The sequence below is a fragment of the Idiotropiscis lumnitzeri genome, chromosome 17 (genome assembly GCF_059441095.1).
Source record: "Idiotropiscis lumnitzeri isolate Australia: NSW breed Sydney's pygmy pipehorse chromosome 17, RoL_Ilum_1.0, whole genome shotgun sequence".
In the NCBI taxonomy this organism is placed as follows: Eukaryota; Metazoa; Chordata; class Actinopteri; order Syngnathiformes; family Syngnathidae; genus Idiotropiscis; species Idiotropiscis lumnitzeri.
Window position 1 is genome coordinate 8,250,461 of NC_142407.1, and position 20,071 is coordinate 8,270,531.

General features: G+C 37.9%; 1 protein-coding gene across 1 annotated transcript in view; it reads left to right on the forward strand.

The window, feature by feature from the left end:
* Positions 1 to 20,071, forward strand: part of uvrag (UV radiation resistance associated gene) — a 50,285-nt gene that overhangs the window by 7,125 nt on the left and 23,089 nt on the right. Inside the window, exons 8-13 of the mRNA XM_088280432.1 lie at positions 3,143 to 3,248; positions 6,968 to 7,094; positions 12,842 to 12,926; positions 15,443 to 15,530; positions 15,763 to 15,823; positions 19,018 to 19,183. Coding sequence (XP_088136558.1) covers positions 3,143 to 3,248; positions 6,968 to 7,094; positions 12,842 to 12,926; positions 15,443 to 15,530; positions 15,763 to 15,823; positions 19,018 to 19,183 — 633 coding nt within the window. The remainder of the gene's footprint in view (positions 1 to 3,142; positions 3,249 to 6,967; positions 7,095 to 12,841; positions 12,927 to 15,442; positions 15,531 to 15,762; positions 15,824 to 19,017; positions 19,184 to 20,071) is intronic.

The window sequence follows — 20,071 nt, forward strand, 5'->3', positions numbered from 1 at the left end:
TCATGCAATTGAAATTCTAAGAGGTGCATCCAGCCATCCTTTTTCTGTCGAGCTTGTCCTCAGTGTATCTGCAGCATAAAACTGTTTATCGCCCAAATCACAGGGCAATTCTAAGAAGTCCAGAAAAAAATACTTCAAGCCAAGAAACTCACTGTTGTTCCAAATGAGCATTTTTTGCTTGTTGACCCGAGGATGGCACTACAAAAACCAACACTTAGACTGGTGACGCACAACTGCCCTCAAATCTTTCAGTTGGAAATCTACACTGTGACAATATACAAGCTGTTTCTCGATAACATATTTTTTTCAGGTTTTTCATTTGAGTAAATACAGTACACGATTGCTATCCTATTTGCATGGTGATTAAAAACTTCACTGGAAAAATAGACGCAGCCCAAAGTACGACCACTAGAGGGAGGTAGTGATCTGTTGAGTGAGTGTCTTGGTGGAATCCTGTCTCACCATTTAAGGCCTCTCAAAATAATGTGCAGGCATTTGTTGGTAAACATTAGGTTTCTTTTCAGTATATATCAAATCTAAATACTACTTAGAGTAACCACGGGGCTTCCCCCAAAGAATACCCTCTGCTAAATATAGCCAGATTACGTATGGGATCATTCCACGCATTTTGCCTAAAGTGCTGCAAATTTGGATGGTTCAAGTTAGACTACCCAAAAAAAAAAAAGACAAACATCCTGTCATTTGGGTCATCATGACAGTTCCACTAACATTTTCAGACTCTATATTAATTCAAATGAGTTCCATGCATTCAAAGTGCAATGAAACGAAAGGAATTATCCAAATGCCTTTTTGAACTCTACTTTTTTTTATCTACAACCATCGGTTTATGTTTATATGGAAAAAAGAATGCAGACCATAGCAACCTCACAAGTCGCGGTAGTAGTTTAGTGTAGTTTATCTCTGCCCTTAGAGTCTTCTGTTATTGCAGCTTTCTTTACCGTTCTCTTCCTCCGTCCACACCCAGTGGGACGCCACATGGTTTTGCACAGTTACGGCGATCTATCTTTGTCCCTCCTGCTGTTGGCCTGCAGCTCCTGATAGCTATTAAGATTCTTCCCAGGCTTGGTGTGTTGGGATGCTAACAGTTGGACAAACCCAATTCCAATCAAGTTGAATATAAATATAAATAAAAACAGAATACAATAATTTGTAAATTATGGTCAACATATATTTAATTGAATCACTACGAAGACGTGATATTTAATGGTCAATATGGTAAACTATTGTTTTTAGCAAATAACTAACTATTAGAACACCATTCAATAAAGATTTGGGGACTTAGGACACTAATTATTCAAGCTTATTCATGTTTGACGGACAGCTTGAGCAGTTCAACAGTTTGGCGTCTCCTTTGTCATAATTTACCCTATATAAATAACGTTGGGTTATATTCAGAATGCGACACACATTTTCAATGAGGGACAGTTCTGGACTTTTGTCGGGTCAGTTTAGTACTTGCACTCTTTGATTACGCAGCCATGCCGTTTTCATATGTGCAGAATGTTTTTTTGGTATTGTCTTGCTTAAATAAACAGCTGCTTGTTTGATTATCTATTTTGTTTTGAGGCCATAAAATTAAAATATAATGATTGTTTGATACAAACAATACAGTCGATCAGTTTCAACGTTAAATATATTTTCTTTGTAGTGTATTCAATTAAATGTAGTTTGAACATGATTTGCAAATTATTGTACACGTCCCAACTTCAATGGAATTGGGGTTGTATATATGTACTTTGTTTTTCTTTCATTAACATAGGGGTACCACAATTTTGCCCACGTGTGTGTGTGTGTGTGTGTGTGTATATAACTTAAAAGTCTCACAAGCCTCGGTTTTATCTGACACTGTTGTATCAAATGTCACTGTCAAAGGAACGAATGTTTTTGTTTTTCAGATGATTATCATCTTCAAGGGTCGAGTGCACGGCCATAGTCATAACTTCCTGTAAATCTCCCCTTTAGTGTCGTTGTTTGGTGTCTGTCTTGTGTTGAAAAAAGAAAGTTGTAGTGGTTAGTGAGAATATTCTATGTTCTCTGGACAGTTTCCCAGCAATTGAGCCTCCTGCGGGTACAGATGGAGCTATCCACTGGCCTCACTCTGGTTCATAGGTTTTGCCGTTGTGCCTGAGCGGCAGGCCAAAGGCAATGACTCCCAAAAAAACGATGGGGGTCGATATGCGTGAAAAGAAGAGGGCTGATAGCTGTTCTCACCTGGGAGGGGAAAAGACCGTATCAGATTCTCCAATTGCAATCATCTAAACACATGAGGCTGTCAAAACAGATTTGCCCTGATGTTCCAAACTACTATCTTCAGCTCTCATCACTGTCACCTCAAGCAGATTAAAAAGCGTGGGCAGAAAATATGAAATTATTTTACTGCAAGTGTCCGCCAAAAGGCTTTATTTGCCTTTGCATTTTTAGGCTTAACTCCAGGTCAGATATTCTATATTCTAAGACAACCACAATAGTTTCATAATGTAAAAAAAATATATCCTTTGAGGGTTTTTGCAATGATTCTGTGTAAAATGCGCTGCTGACCTCCGTAAGACTTAAAGTACATGCCACAGGAAAGAATAATTCACATCAATCTGAACCAAACCATTTTGTTCACATTTAAAATGGCATTTTGTCATACATCTGGTTCGGAAGTGCGTGGTCCTATGTGGTCGTGGCCTTCTCCTCCATTTAAGTTGCCCCCCCCGGCAAGGGTGGGCAAACTACGGCCCGCGGGCCAAATGCGGCCCGTTAAAAGTTTTAATCCGGCCCGCCAAACGTGAAAAAAATTAAATGAATAAACCTAGTTAATATTTCTGAATACTGAAAAAAATTATATATATATATATATATATATATATATATATATATATATATATATATATATATTGTTGTAATGCTTTTGTTCACTTTCATTTAAAATTAAATGGATTTTTTTCCTCTGATGAGGTGAGGTTACCCAAACACTAGTCTGGCCCCTCTGTCAAGTTTTAGAACCCACTTCGGCCCGCCAATCAAAAAGTTTGCCCACCCCTGGTCTAAGAAAACATAGACGCTGCTCTTTTTTTAACTGGAACCAATTGTAACAATGACCTTGAACATTTTTTTTTTTTTTACCTGACTGCAGGCTCCACACAGCCCAAAGAGCCATCAAACAGACCCAAGTGACAGTGCAGAAGATTGGGAAAGAGATTGAGGAGAAGCTGAGAACAACTGCGACATGCACAGTGCGGGTGAGTGCAGTCACACGCCAACAATGAATTTATTGTGCGGATAGCTTAATTGCTTATTTTCAGTCCCACTCAATGTTTTCCATTAGTAAATTGGATGATTCTAAGCAATTCATATTTCTTTTGAGAAAATAAATAAATGTGATGAGCTGGGATGCAATGTTATCAGAGGGTTGTAATTGCTGAGATCAGTGATCAGGTGCATAGCTGCCTTTGTACTAATAAGCGTCTGCTGAGTCTGTTGCACTAAAAGCTCAACGGGATTTAAGAGCTTGTACCAGCCAAACTAATACGAGCTGTAATTTCACACACTTCACTGACCAGTTATTGTTTCTTTTCGTTTTGGTTGCTTAACTGAGCGGTGCAGAAGGAGATGGAGCCCATCTGTCAAAATGGATCCGAGATTCATTGTTTATGTTCCCCCGCATGTCATATCCTCTAGTGGGATACAAAACAAACGCAAGAAAGCATATCTAACATTTTTGGAGTTGGTAGCCACACAGCTGTGAAAGCGAAGCTCTGATCCCTGGTTTTGACGTTGTGTTTATTGTAAATACTGGCTTCATAAGCATCCCCTGTCCTGTGCTGCGAGTCAAAATGGCCCGAGGCAGTGACACGTTTGTTGTGTTTTTATGCTGCAGGTAGACCTTCCTTTTAGTGAAATTAATTTTTAACCAGACTAAAATCAGTTATTAGTTAGTTGTTTAGTGGTGTTTGTTTCTCTGTAAATGAGTCAGTAAACTGCTAAATAACACATTTTGTTTCCCCACTTTTGATGATGGGCAGTGTGTGCTTGTTTAGCTATGTTCATGTTGTGTTGGCATGTGCTGACAATATATGAAATTTAATTCTGATAAATTTATTTGACCTAAAATAAAAACCTGTCTACTCTACATTTAACAAATGCCAGCTCAGCCCAACCACCACCATCATCATTTGGTTTAAAAAAAATAAAAAATTCATAGGTTAATAAAATGTTAAAGTACTCGCTAAAAATAATGTAAAGTCGTGAGAATGATTTTTTTATAGCAACTAACCTATGATTAGCAGTATACTATTTGTTTGCATGGTCTTGTTGAATTGTAGTCACTATGCAACACTTCTTTTCCTACTTACATGACAATCTTAGCATCCATCATAAATTCTAAATATCAATGGTAAGATGGTTGAAACATAAATAAGCCAGACTAATTTATAAACCGCATCAGTTTATAGCCGCCCGCCCACAATTATTTTATTTAGTATTCCACGTACTGCTTTCAACATGATCTCAGGTGTGCTCACGAACACATCAGCTTTGAGCTCGGAGCCAAATGCTTCAATTTGTGTAAATGGAATTCATTCATAGATTCATGAACAGTAAACACGTTTGGTGAGTTAAAAAGAATTTAAGAATAGACAATGTAACATTCCTGGCATTAGGGAAAATACACAAATGAGCCGCTGGTAGCTGTGGAATATAGTCGCAATTTATCGTCAATCCTTACATTACCGTTTTTTTCCTCTGAGGAACTAACTTTGAAGGCTTAGCATTTCTCTATAGACAGTTGTAGTTGTTGTTTTCCATCACATTGTTCGACGCTTTTAATAATATCCATTTTTTCCCATTTTCCTTTCCCCCAGAGCTTCGTACTTATTGGAGCCACTCGCCACACAATTGGCACTACTTAGCTGCACCATAACATGGAGGCTCCATTCTTTCGTCCCAAAGATGCCCTTTCAAAGTCTTGTCTCTGATATTTCCTGCTTATTGAAACTTTCCTTACAACCCCATTCAGAGCTCACATCAGCTAATAAATCACATAATCCTTGTTTTCTACCGTTTCATACAAGCCCACCAACTTGGACTGAGTGCAGCATTGTGTAGCTCTTCTGAAGTTTTCCCGCTTTGCCTTTGTAGAGCTTCGTGCTACAATATGAGCATGATGGAGAGAGCCTAGATCAAAGTCGCACAAAGTGGCGGCCACCAACCTCAGCGCATGGCCCTTTCACCCCATCACCCACCCTCTGCCATTAATCTCCCGGGTTACAACACGCTTCCCCCACGCCTGCTGTGTATTTACACAGCTGACCCATTACTGTTTGATGTTCAGTAGGAATCACAGGCACCAGTGGTGGGCTTACTGTCACGCGCGCACATGCACGTGCACGTCTCGCCGACAAGGCAGCTCACACTTGAGTCATTTGTGTCGAAGCCATTAAAAAAAAAAAAAAATTGTGTCCAACGCATATTTTAGGATGGCGGCTCTATCTTCCCGCAATTTTTACTTTTAACTGTCATGTTCTGAAGTTTTTATGAAGACGCATAATCTTTGTCTGATCCCGACTACGATCCCTATCTAAGTAGATGTGTGTGGGTTGCAGAGAGGGTTGGCAAGCTTCTGGATCAAAAACAAGTTTGATTCTTTCATCCCAACATTGCTTGCATGTCTGTTTGGATCGCTTTTAAAAAATTGCCCCCTTGGAGTCCTTTAATGTGTCATCTGAGATTTGAATATAAATGCCGCTTTCTAATTGTGAATGCTTGTTTAAAATAAAGTACTTTATCAGTTTAAAAAATATATTGTTCTTGAGTCATAAATAGTAGCATATTAACATTTAAATCAGTTGTGCCTTTTTCTTCTCTCCGCAATACACATTTAGTTACACAAGAGGGAGGTGAGGTCCTGTGCAGCGTGCTTTGTCAGTTTCTACTCGGATGTGACAAGCGGGTTAACCATGATACATGCAGGTCACACAGCCTGCCAATCAAGGACAGTTGGAAACTGCCTAAAAAGTCCCGGTCGGGAATGAAGGTTTTAATCAGTTAATATAAGTGAGAACAGATGTGTGACATTATAGACACTGTCTTGTGGATGACACGCCAATGATATCTGTAGGTTAGGTTATTGCTTTAGCAATCATCCTGTGCTCATTTTCTATACCACTTGTCATCATTGGAGTCGCAGGTAGAGACAGAGTACACCCTGGACTGGTCGCCAGCCAATGACAGCAAACCACTCACTCACACCTACTGTGTGGACAATTTAGAGTCCATTCAATCAACCGATCATGCATGCTTTTGGAATATGGGAGGAAGTGAGAATGCATGGAGAAAGCATTTTGTGACCATGTAAATTCAAAGCAGGATCGCCTGTGGCGATTTTCTGTTTTTCATTTACAGTCAACTCGCGCTAATCTTGGGGGATAGGGTCCTGGCAGGCCAGTGAATTGCAAAAATCAGGATTTAATTTACGTCTATTTAAATGCATTGGGTGGGTGATGCAAAAAAAAATATTTCAAACTCCAAAAATACATTGAATATAATGCCAAACCAAAAAAAAACTGAAATTATAAAAAATATCGGGAAAAAAACTCGAGTATGCAGATGTGCACTGCAATTAAAAAAAAAAAAGATCTTTTAACTGCTTGGTTATGCAGTAGATATAAGACACTATTTTCCAATTTTAAATCGATAATGCCAATATTAAGATAAAAAAAAAATGCATTCCACTTTTGCCCTGTATCAGCAAGCCTAGATTCCAACACCCCTTGCGCAACTCTGATCGGATCAACACTAAAGAAATATACTGTTATATGTTATGTATGTATGGCAAGACCTTTTCAGATGTTGCTTAAATATCTTACAGAAAGTTTTCAAACTCACAAATTGCTCTGACCACATCTTGGATGTTTGTCTTAATCTCCCTCTCTGTGTGTTCCTTTTGTTTTGCTCTGTGCAGAAAAAAGAGCGAGAGTGCATGCAGCTGCGTTTAGCTGTGCTTCATAGTGAACTGCAGCGGCAGAGGAAGGCTCTTGGCAGAGAAATAGATGTGCGGCAGAAGGACATGTCACAACTTCAGAAGAAAGGTAAGATGTGCAGGCGACGGGAAAACAGGGTTTTCTTACACCACATGGAAATAAATTCATTGATGCCAACAAGATTACAAATGTACCCAAACAGCAATCTTAATTCATACATCTGGGAAGTTTGTAGCAGGTTATGTTGTATGTTGGAGTACGTTCCCCACCATGCCATCATTTTTCCTGACTTGTCGTTCTGAATGTTGCGTAAAATGCCCTCGAACAAAGCACTAAATTGCTTAATAAATTAAAGCAGCCCCTTCTTGTTGCTTTCTTCTCAGAATGTAAATAATTTAATTAAGTTTTGTTTCTGATATGATGAGTACAGAGGTGCATCACTTTTCTGCCAGCTGTGACGTAGTAGATTGACCAGAAAAAAAGAAAACATTATTTAGTACCTCCATGAATCCGCAGAGAACAATCCTAATTCTGCGGCAAGCAAATTTTGAAAATGACCATTTATGAAACAAGTGAATGTAATTATTAAATTGGAATTCTCTTGTGAAATTATTTGCAAAACCAAAACATTGTGAAACACTGTGGTTATAATAATAATCAACATTAATATTCTCGTCTTGAGTGGATTTATTTGCATTACTTATAAAGTGCAAAACAGTTCAGTAAATTATGGGCTTGAAACAGGACACGTGATGTTATTACAAAGATTTAAAGAAATTGTAAAATATGAACTTGACCTGGATATTGTAAACATTTTGTACCATTTTCAAATAATACACTCAGAAAACTATAGAAGTAGTAAGCCAAACTATTGACTGTATTTGTGTAGCCTATGTTGTCTGTTGATGTTTTTTGTTTTTTTATGTCAACTATGGGCACGTTCTGGAAAACGGTCTGCATGAGCGCTAGTGGTTCAATATGACCGTTTCCAAACTCAGAGGGTTGCGCAAATTGGCACCAAAAACGGAGTCTGGTGGACGCGGTGCGCCAGTGCTGGTTGGGTTTGGAAATGAACTCAGATTCTATTCACTATGAGAAAACATTAAATGAAAATATTCATTGAAAAATGTTCCGTTCCTTTACAGTAAATTAAATTACAAAATATAATAGAAATTGATTCCTTTTCCCCTTAGTGGACAAGGAATTTTTGGTCAAATTCTGTTGACTGATTAAATGCTGCGAAGCAAGCAGTGTTACCGATTTGATGTTACTACAGCTGTATATGAAAGTGTGGAACTACAAGTTGTAATTACAACTCAACATAGGTGTGAGGAGACAAATTGCAGACAATCAAACCAAGGGAGGAAGTCCAACTTTCACGACATAGTTGGTGGTTTGGACAGACGCAACAACAAAGATCCAATGAATGGAATGTGAAAACACAAGCGCAAATACACTTAATCTTATATATCCTGTGATTTAAGCATTCTGTGCCACGGGCGACTCAACCATCTCATGTCTGCAATTACTTACGTTGGTGCTATTTGAGCCAAAAAATGTTTTACTGCAGTCTCTCCAAGTTCATTGAGGAGCTGAAGGCTAATGAAAGGGCACGGCTCACGAAGCTCGGTTTGGCGTGCATGCTGATGCATTAACCAGAATATAGTGCGGGTGTACACAGGTGTGCTCGCACCGATGTGTTTTGCTAGTTTGTGCGTGTGGGTGGGGGATCACCTGCAGCATTTGTTTCCTCAATTAATTTTACAACCACGATTAAATGCGTCGGCATGGTTACTGATCTCTTCCTACGGGTTTTGTTTTGCCTAGTTACCGTATTTTCTGGTCTATAAGCTGATACATTTTTCCTATATTTTGAACAATGCGCCTAATACAACAGTGCGGCTTTTCTGTGGATTTTTCTTTCACCAGTAGGGGCGCTCTATGGTTCAGAAAATACACTAAATAAATCTTTTTTTTTTTCTCTTGGTTCTGTTTTGTTTTAATTAGCAAAGTTGTTGCAGTGTTAAAAGGCACTCTTTTAAAAAATCTGTTTATGCACCTTTATGTGCATTCGCAGTACAATTTTTTTTCTGTACTTGCAGTAAACAACAATTTTTTTTTTGCAACATCGAAAACTACGGGTTATAGCCTAGTTCGGATTGTATATATTTTTTCCCCCAAACAAGTTGCTGGGGCTTATATAAAGGTGCGCCTTATAGTCCGGAAAATGCGGTAATTTATGATGAGCATCAAGTCTGCTCAGATGAAAAACTTGACAGCTCAAACCTTTTTACACCAATTTCGTGGGAGTGATAATTTTATTAAAAGAATGTTTGTTTGTTTTTTTTATTTGTAAATCTTTAGACATTACAGTGCTGATTAGATTTGGGTTTCTTTGTCCGTGTTATTGACAGTTATGCACTTTGTGTAAGTGCCATATGATTATATCCCCAGAGGGCATCCAGACAGGATTGTTAACCTCTACTCCTCACCGCAATCTCATCTGTACCTGGCCGTGTGGTCTTCACATTTCTCACGTAGCTAAAGGGCCCATTAGCAAATAATTCAAACTCCCAGGAAGCTGGCCTCTTTCAAAACAAATGGCCTCGAAAACCCAAACATCTTGTAAGGATTCCGCATGCCTGCATGAGAACTACAGTCGCTGATAAAGATGCGTTGAGCGTCAGCTGCCCATGTTTTCGTGAAATAGCATTGAGAATATTGGTACGGACTTGCCTGTTCAATGCGATCCATTTTTTTTCCCATATCGGACATCGTTAGCATAATAAACACAAAACTTGAGCAGTTTGTATTATCCTGATGACAGTTTTAACAGCCCGCTTGGTGCCTGCTAATCCACTTGGTGGAACCGACTCCTGCTAATTTACTTGACTTTCAGACTTCTGCGAAGGTCCACTGCATATTTTGCGCACAGTTCATTATAGAAAGCTTAGGCGAGGAATCGTTCCTTACTTTTCACAGATGTGAATTTTAAACTATAAGCCTTTCACGCCAACATTCTGAATGGCGGCTTTGTTGGAGTCACACTCCTAATTTCCTTTCTTTCAGCTTTAGAAGACAACGTAAATCAGGTCCTGAATGGCGTTTATTATGATTGGTAACACTAGTTATTCTTACACTGTCGTATCGCAGTCGGAGCTCCTGGCCAATAAATGTCAGTTGGGTGGTTTTTCAAGTGTTCGTTATAGTTTTGTGGAGCAATGGTATGCAGTGGTATTTATATAAAAATAAAAAACTTGCGAAAAGTTCTTTTAAAGCTACATACCATTAGGATTCTTCTACCAGCAACTCAGTGGGAGACGTTTGATTCTTTCAGTCGGTCTTGACTGTAGCTAGTTTTTTCTCCAAAGGCTTTAGATTCAGTAGGATTCCTGATTTGCTGTCATAGTTATTCCTAAAACATTATGTGGCGATTGCTGGAATTTATCATTTTTGTTCATTTTTTATTTATTCAGTTTTTTTTTATCATCACTTAGTATTGTACAGCCGGGTGGACCAAATGTTGTAATAATTTGTCCTTGAAAGCGGTAACAGCCAATAATAACTCAACTGGGGGTTCAGTATTTTTCTCAAGGTTAACAAACATGGTAGATGTGATTTTTTTTTTTTCGACTTGTCCCATCAGGGAGCAGCGGGTCACATGACTGATTTGTTCAGCACTGCTTTTATATGGGATATACTTCCTGAAACAACTCACCCATTTGTAATTTATTTGTTATATACACAGCCGGAATTGTATCCGTGACGTCTGCGTGAAAGGCAGCAGCATGTAGCACTTCACCTTGCCTATGCAGAGGTCACAGAGTTCAGGCCACATTGCACAACGCTGCTGTATAGTTTGTCATACTGTGAAAACCTCGCCATGCACCGTGGGACCTGGAGTTGTCTTATTGAAGTGATTTTAGTGCACTTCCTGATTGATTTATTGCCATGATGATCATTTCAACAGCAGCTGGCACAGCCTTTTTTCATTACATATCCACGGTAACGTTTGGATCCTAAATACTAGGATTTTTTTTTTTTTTTCAATACAAATTACACATAACCAATTCTTAACGTGGACTGCACGCATATCGCTGTATTTTATCTTTCCGTGCCAGTAAGGTTGGTGAGTAGATTGAAGAAGAGATTGGCAGTGCTGGGAATTACATGAAAGCAACAATGCAATAAGAGATATGGCCTGTCTGATCTGTGTCTCTTTGAAGAAGAACTGCTTTTTTTTTTTTTTTTCTCTCTCCCCCCCACCTCCGTTCCTGCGGAAGTTTGAGCTCAATGTAGAGCAGAATGGCCCTGGGTGCTAGTTTTGTGGTAACAGTCTGATTCTACTTTACAATATTATTGCTCAAGCTCAGATCCATGTGAGGTACTATTAGCTCACTACATGAGCAATGAAATGATGAACATGCAGGATTTCATTTTTTCATTGCATTTTGATCGTCGAAATTTGAACCATGCAACTACTGCACGATCCTGGATATTGCTTGTACGATATGGATATTGGAAGTGTCCTGCACAAGTCTTGAGTTTATTACTTAATAGACATGTTTTCGCAGTATCTTGCCTCAGATCTCACATGATCTGCTTCCAGAGCAAAGCACCCTCACATTAGGCAATTCAATCCATACCTGGACGCAATTGACCTGTGGTCCCTTTTGTCTCATGTGGGTGTGCCTTGTGCAAGCCACTTTGTAAAATATAAATGGCCAGAAAAACCTGGAAGAAGGCTCGTAGTCAAAGCCTTTGTCACGCTCCCCATGGACAATCATGTTCCGCTAATTATTTAATTTTAAATTTTTTTCTGTCATTGTTTGCTAATTCTCTTCTAATCACATCAATATAAATACAGCTAATTAACAATATACAACATTACATACCTCTCATGCTTAAAACATGACATCGCTCGATGAGGTATTTCACTGTTTGAGAGTTTTACTGCATAGTATATCTCTTTCTATAACACTCAAAGATAAGTCTTGAATGCCCTGTTCCTTCTTAGGCTTATGGCAAAAAGCCTCAGCACCAGAAACGTTTTGATAACACTCCAGGAGAATGCAAAGCTCCTGGATATGATCAAAGGAGGAAAAATTTATACCAAAGTGTCTCACTAGTATGGCGTAAAGAAATACATCGCGTGACATTAGCAAAGCTGCTTGGTGGGGACCAAGTCTGTTTGCGAGGAGGGACAGAAGCTGAGAAGGCGGCAGGTCTGACATTGCTAGGTCTGTCCAAACTTGGCAGGTAACTGCCAAAGAAGGCTGAAGTATGAAATCTTTTTAAGGAACGATCCAAAAATCTTTATAAGGAACGATCCAAAAATCTTTATAAGGAACCATCCAAAAATCTTTATAAGGAACGATCCAAAAATCTTTATAAGGAACGATCCAAAAAACTTTGCTTAGCCAGCAGCCTATCATCGTGTTCTTCAAGCCTGTCAACAAAGTCTCATCAACATTATACAGCTTCTCCCAAAGCGGCTGAAAAAAGATGATGAGGAGCCATGATATTTGAAATCATGTCAAAGTGTTTTAGGATCATAGTTTGTGGTTCTTAGTGGTTAAAGATGATTAGACTGGTTGAATCTGCACCATACAATGTCAAAAAAGGCTTTTTGTTCGATCCCGTGTGTGCTCCTATGTCTGACTTACTGTTTGCAAATTGTATGTTGTCTGGTTTCAGTGTTGCCAGATCGAAATGGTTTTGGGCCTTTAATAATGATTTGAAGTGCAAATTAGTGTTACTACCAATTATACACTACCTGGTTGTTCAGATGTATCAAGATATAACACAACTTGCACCAATTAAAAGAAGACTTTTCCCTCTACTTTTTTTCTTAGACGAATTGTATTCTACTCAACAACAAAGTCTAAAGGAGGAGAAAGAATCCTTAGCCATGCTGCATAAGGAATGTACAGCCAAGAGGTATGTGTGAACCTGTAATTTGCCCAACCAAACACAGAACTCACTTTGTAATGCATATTTTACCCATGAGCAAAAAATTACACGGGGATACTGAAGGCTCTATTACAGCCTGTACCAAATGCAATTGCTCAACAAGGTGGTGTTTTTTTCATTTGGCACCTCAAATTTGTTCTCAATTCAGATTGCATGTTGTGTAGGAAAAAAATTATTGGATTGTTTGAATTGGCCTCGGGGTATACTGTATGCGCAGCGGCTGTCTGCTCTGCATACAGTTTTGTTCGTCTGAGAAGTACCAGGCAGTCACAGATGATGAACCAGAGCCCCTGCAAGGCCAGAAATCATGTAATTAACATCAACACTAGTACATCTGCCTAATATCAATTCCTTGGATCTACAGCACATTTTGTTATTCAAATTTAATTTATTGTCAAATTAAAAAAAAAAAAAAAAAAAAAACTTGCAAAGAGAATTGCACATAGAGCGTGGATTCCCGGTCTCGCCTTTTACTTCCAAATAAATATGTCATTATAGATTGTTCTTCCTACACCGCACTGGTATTCATTGGGTGTATTGTTCTCCACTGCAGAAAATATGTCGGTTTTATTTGAAACTTGTTCACAGGCTGTCTTTTTAAAATCATAGTTATGATCGGAAAATGGGCTAAAATTGTTTCTCCTTTAAATTTAACAAATGTTTAAAAAAAATTCTAAGCGGTGTAGGATTAGAGAAATTATAATTCACCAACTTCCCTCCCAACACAACTGAGTGGGCAAAGAAACGGATATACTACGGATCAAAAGCATTATATTGTATAATGTACGGTATTTTTTATTTTTTTTTCACGATCGTAACAAACTCTCTACAGCCGTTACCTGTTGGCTTAAAAGAACAGATTTTAAATTCATGTACGTGGAAAACATGCTTGCATGTTCATGGGCAATGATTTGTGAAGGGCATGCATCTTGGCTTAAATGATTAGATAAGGCAAAGCCCGTTGGACAGTTTGAGTGATTTCAGATGAAACCATTACACGCTAATCTGTCTCCTCTTTTCACTCTTGCAAAGCGGCCGCACGTTAGGAAGAGGCAAATGATAAGAGGCCAGGATCTTTTTAGAATGATACAAAAGATTGTTTCCTCAAAAAGAAAAAAAAAAATCGCACAGGGATATGATTAATTGTCAGAATGTGGAAAGAAAAATATTAAATCATCATTTAGTTATATTTAATATATTTTGTGTCATTTCTAGACAGAAACTATACATTCACCAAATAAAAACACTTTTCAAAATATGACCGTGGTATAAATCATATTCTGCTTATGGAACATAAATATGTCAAGAAAAAAAGTTCTTTTTTTATTTTCATTTTATTTAAAAATGTATTAACTGAAGTATACACCGTTCAGTGAAATCAGTAAAAAAAAACATGTATATTTTTTTAAATGAAAATAGTTATGGTCAGTCAAAAAGGTTGTCTTTATTTTATGTTTAATAAAGACAAACCTTATTCTTAAATGTCACAGTTAAAAATGTACTTCCAAATAGGTGGTAAAACCAGGTGTCATTTTTACTTTGAGCAAGGTTGTTGGTATCTGCTGAGTGTAACTTTTAAAGTAATTTGTAGTCTAATTCGCTTACTTTTAAAATCAAGTAATCAGTGGAGTAACTAAGTTATTCTTTTAAAACAAGTAAATCAGACAAGTTACTTTTACCTGTGGCAACATGTCTATAACCTGCTTTTGTCAAAATTACTCAACGATCACAAATTATAGTATACTTAACATCCCCTATTTATTGTCTTGCTGAAGTTAGCCTGTTTTGATGGGTGGTCGTTTTAAATTCAAGCGAGTGAAAGGATATCCCACCCCATATACTGCTGGTCCAATTGGAAAGCGAACACATATAAAGACTAATACAAATCTTTTGACTCATTGACTCAGCACTTCATCAAGCGGCTGAATTAAAATTTGACTATTTACATAAGGAACTGTGGATCCGTGCATTCAGACACCTCTCAAACAGTGTCTCTATCGGTTACCAGGGTTAATCTGTGATTCAAGCAAAACCGAAAGCAACTGTGCTCATTTGACATTGTTTTTAAGGCAGTGTAGTCCGTCGGCCATGTCAAAATTGTGGCTCATTGCCCAGCCTGGCTGATATGTCATGTGTGGAGAAAGACTCTATGGGGGCTGTTGTTATGTAAATACACCCCACTGAATTTCTGAAGATGCCGTTATCAAAACACTTTGTTGTTTAAATTCAAACTTTATGGGTAGGCAGACACGCTAGAGACTCAACTATATTCAAATTTACAGGAACATTTCCGTATGTCCCGTTTGAAACAACTATCATATCATATTCCTTCTACTCAAAGTTACAGTATCTTAGTGTTTAATTTGCAGTACAAAATCAAGCAAATGCAGCCTTACCTCTTAGTGTATTTTCTGAACTCTTCCGTCTATCCTGTTAAGAAATTACTCACTGTGTTGTGCCTGTGCCGCATGGTATCTCCCCAGAGAGCAGTTCCTGAAGTTCAATGCCCAACTCACCTTTCGCTGCCGCCAGCTTCTATCTGAGCTGTCCTACATTTATCCCATTGATGTGGTGAGTGCAAAGCCATTGGTCAAGAAATAATCAAGACATTATTTTCAATTCACAGAAAATAGACAACTTGCATTGTTTTTACATGTTTGTTTTCAACTACTGTAACGTCTAATACACTTCCGTACTCTGTGTTACAGAATTTCTGTTAGGTCATTGTTTGTTTAAAAAACTTTTAGTACTTTAAATACTACCATACATGCCTTGTCTGTAAAATTCTTATTTAATTCCACAGGCAAATCCGTCCGATTATGTTATCTGCGGAGTGAAGCTGCCAAATTCGGAAGACTTTCAAGGTAATTTATTGTCTACCAGCATGTGTTTCATGGTTTTACTTGGATGAGCTGCAGCAAGGCATGCTGAACAAATATGTTATCTTGGCTACCACGCGGCCTTTAATGTAGTAGCTATATGTAAAATGGGGAAGCAACATTATTCAATGAGTTGCCATTTTGAGTGACTTTTCTTTATGCATTAATGTTTAAATCACATGGGGGGAAAAAAAGTCGAGCAGTTGATATACATTTTTAATATGCTTGGTTTTATCCTACCATGGGAAATTCGGATGAGTGGGGTGGGGTACAGTGCACTCATTGTTGTCCGTCTACTCACTGAGCAACAGGTGGCAGTAGTGTGCATTACAGACAGAGCAAGAAGATTAAACACACGCTGCCTCTTCCCTGCTATGGAATGGAGGCTTTAGAAATGAAAGTGTATGGTTGACAAGCAGATAAACGACCAAATTTAAAATAAATAAATCAATCAAAAGAAACAGGTGCAACCCTGCAAATATTAATATTTGTTGTCATATTAAATAGGCGTGGGGCCACGGCACGTTTGTGGAGCAGCAGCAATTGTAATTCACGTAATGGTTGTGGTCACACATCATGCTAGCGTTGGTCTGATTGCTCTCAGCAGTGTTGTAGAATTGTGACTTAACGAAATGAAAATTCTTGGCCAAAACCAAATAATGAAAATGAGGAAACCAATGCCGAAAACCTAAACCCCAATTGGTACTGTACCTTTGAAACAAGTCAAAATTCATTCCACTTCCATTTGACATCCATACACAAGGTGCACCCAAAAAACGGTAATAAAATGTGGAAAAAGTGAAGCTTTGTGAATATTTTCCACATGGCCGTGTCCCCCGAAATCTTAATTCTTCACCATATCAATTCCGTTTGCATAATTGTTATTGTATTTATTTTTATGTATCTATTTATTATTGTATTGGGAAATGCTTGAGAAAGGCTCTTTTTTTTTTTTCCCTGCACGACTGCACTAGTCCACAAATCAACGTCGTCCATAAAAGGCATGCTTGGGTGAGTTTTGGGTTGGAAGAACTGAGAGCCTGAGCGCAACCACTCCAATCATTTGGGATGAACTACAATAGAGATTATGAGCCATCTGGCCCACAGCTCTGGTCCAACATCTCACAAAAGTTCTTCTGGATGACTAGATCAAATTCCCACAGACACACTCCAACAGCTTGTCTTAGCAGAAGAGTGGAAGCAGTCATATATCCGCAACGGGGAAAACAACTTTTTTTTTTCCATTTTCCTTTGTTGTAGGCGTAGTGATCCTATCGCCGAATACTTTTGTTTTTATGGTACAGTATCTCACAAAAGTGCGATTGCTCCTCATTTTTTTGTAAATATTTTATTGTCTTTTCATGGGACAAAACTGAAGAAGTTTTTTTTTCACGTGATAGTTTGCATTAAGTTCCGCCACACCAGCAAATTCTATGTATGCATATCATAATCAATTAAACTCTGTCAGTGATGGAATTGATTATTAATTGTATCCAAAAACAGTTGCGGTGATGTTGAGTTATTAATTCATTATTAATGAGTTATTAACTAATTTTATTTGCAGTTTAAAGAAGGACAACATTCACTGCCCACCATCTTGGCACCCCTGGTTAAGATGTATTCTTTAGCATCTAATAAATATTTTTTTGTTTCTAAATACATTCAACATTTAAAAAAGAGGACAATCAAGCCTTTTATTTAAGTGCATTTATTCAACGGCGGGAAAAAAAATATACATCTACATCAAATCTTTTGTGCCTAAATTATTAGCCCTCCTCATGTTAATGTTCAAAACGCTCATTAAATATTCTTCGGCCCCATAAAAATATTAATAAATAAGGCTTTTTTTTCTTCACAGTCATTTCAAGAAATGTAGTCACGTGGCCAGCCCCAATTCTGAGTTTGCCATTGAGAATATATGGCTTTCTTTTTGCATCATGCAGACACATATGAAGATGCATTGAACTCCATTTTACCTCGTGACCCTAAACTTAAAATGTGTGAGATATACCCCAGAGAGACCTGCTTCAAGTCCCGAATTGTTAGCCAGTTGATACTGGCCTGCGGGGGTGGATGTTCCACGTTAGAACCGAGGGTCAGGGTCACTCGGAGCCCTTAATCCTGGTGGCCGTCAAACGTGATCCTGCGTGAAGGCACATCGCTTCCGAACATTCAACCTGGCTTTCTTTGTCGACTTACCTTGACAAGGTCAATCAGTCTCCCGTTGCACCCTTAAGGGTTTACCCGTGGCGAATTGTCTGTTTGCTGACCCAATATACATGCTTTGGTTCACCCTGCCAATAAAAGGCAAATTATTGAGATATTACAAAACTGGGTATGTAAACAATTATTCCTCTGGTCACATCAGTTTGTGCATGTTTGTTTTTTATTGTATTTATAATATAATATAATATAATATAATATAATATATATTTTTTTTTAAATATTTTTTTGAAAAATATATATTTTTTAAATTTTCAAAAGCTGATCCTGTGAACAAAACCTTTTTTTTATTCCTAAAATTATGAAATCTGGGCTTATTAAAATAAAGTTTGTTTGACATTCGCGGAAAATTGCATTCTTTCGAATGGAATTCGAGTTCCAGATGTTTCTGCGCAATTTTGCTTTTATGTGGTGGAATGGTCCACTTTTAAAGAATATGATTTGGTCCCATTGCGCCAATATATGTAAATGCGGCTATTCCACTGACAGCCTTGTTTGATGAAATACTCAATTTAGGTATTGTCTTTTCCTATAATTTGTTTTCCATCATATTCAGATTTAGTAATTCTACTGAGACAATCATTTTTGTGTCTGAAATCTGAGAGTAATTGGATGGATGATGCTCTGCATGGGCAGTGTTTTCAGCATTAATGTCGTGGGGGAAATAATGCCCTCCTTGTTTGTTGTTCTTCACCAGATGAGCATTCTAAAATTTTTCAATGTAATAAAAAATATTTTAGACTCAGACAATGACGACGATCCTCTTCGAAAATTTGGATATGGTTAAAGAACAGACTTAAAAACCTTTGCCACTTGGGAGCTGCACTATGTTGCCCAATTTAAGTTTTAGCTTTTATTCCCTTGATATCACTCACCACAATTTTCAAGAATAGCATGGAAATTGAATGCAGTATTGGATTATCTTTTTTTTTTTTCCCCCGTGTTTTTGCTTGCAGCAAAGGATGACGGGAGCGTGGCAGTTGCCCTGGGCTATACGGCACACTTGGTCCTGATGATCTCGTGCTTCCTGCAGATCCCGCTTAGGTATCCAGTCATCCACAAAGGTTCACGCTCCTCCATCAAAGACACCATCACTGATAGACTTACTGAGAAGGAGAGAGAGTAAGTAGAGCAAACAGTATAAATATTTAGTCACATTTTTTTCCCCCTCAATTCGCAAACATTTGAGATTTTTAAGCATATTTGACCTTAGATGACAATAGGGTTCAATGTGCATATTGGTGTCTGTTTTGTGTCAGCTTGCAATTTTCACCCAATTTTCCTAACCACTAATCTATTGTCTGTGAATTACTTTCAGTCTGGGTTTAGCATTTTTTTCCCCACAATGTTGTCATTGTATCACAAAGAACAAAAACAATTTGTGTCATATGTGCTGATCTATAATGTGCGATAATCTGCAGTGACTGCTCTAGCAATCCCGTTATTACAGATAAATGGTAGTCAAGTTTGCAAAATTATTTTGGGTTGTTTTTTTTAAGGCTGTTTATTTTTTTACCATTTAATTCCACAAAGCAGAACCTTTTTGTGAGTAACAGAACATGTTGACAAAAAGGAATTGAGAGTTAAACTACCGGTTGATGTTTGATCTCTCCTTGAGCTTGTACGGGTAAGTTATAAACTGTTCATGCACATAATGTGTATCTTATTTATTCTTCTTCTTATTAATATTATTATTATTTTAGTAGTAGTAGTATAAATACATGTTTTGATCTAATCTGTATTATACGCATTATTTTATCCTCTGGGAGTAACATTTTCATGTGTCTGTGCTGACTTATTTATTCCTTTCAGTAAATGAGCATTTACAATTTAGAGTAGGAATTCCCCTTGTATGATTGCACCGTTTTGTATGTTACACTATGTATGTGTTTTTTTTTCACATGAACATTTTAAGTACTCACAATTGTCACTTTTTTCAAGTATTAGCTATGAGGGTCTCCCCTCCCCCAGATAAACCCTAAACACCACTGTGACTCTATTAAAGCCACA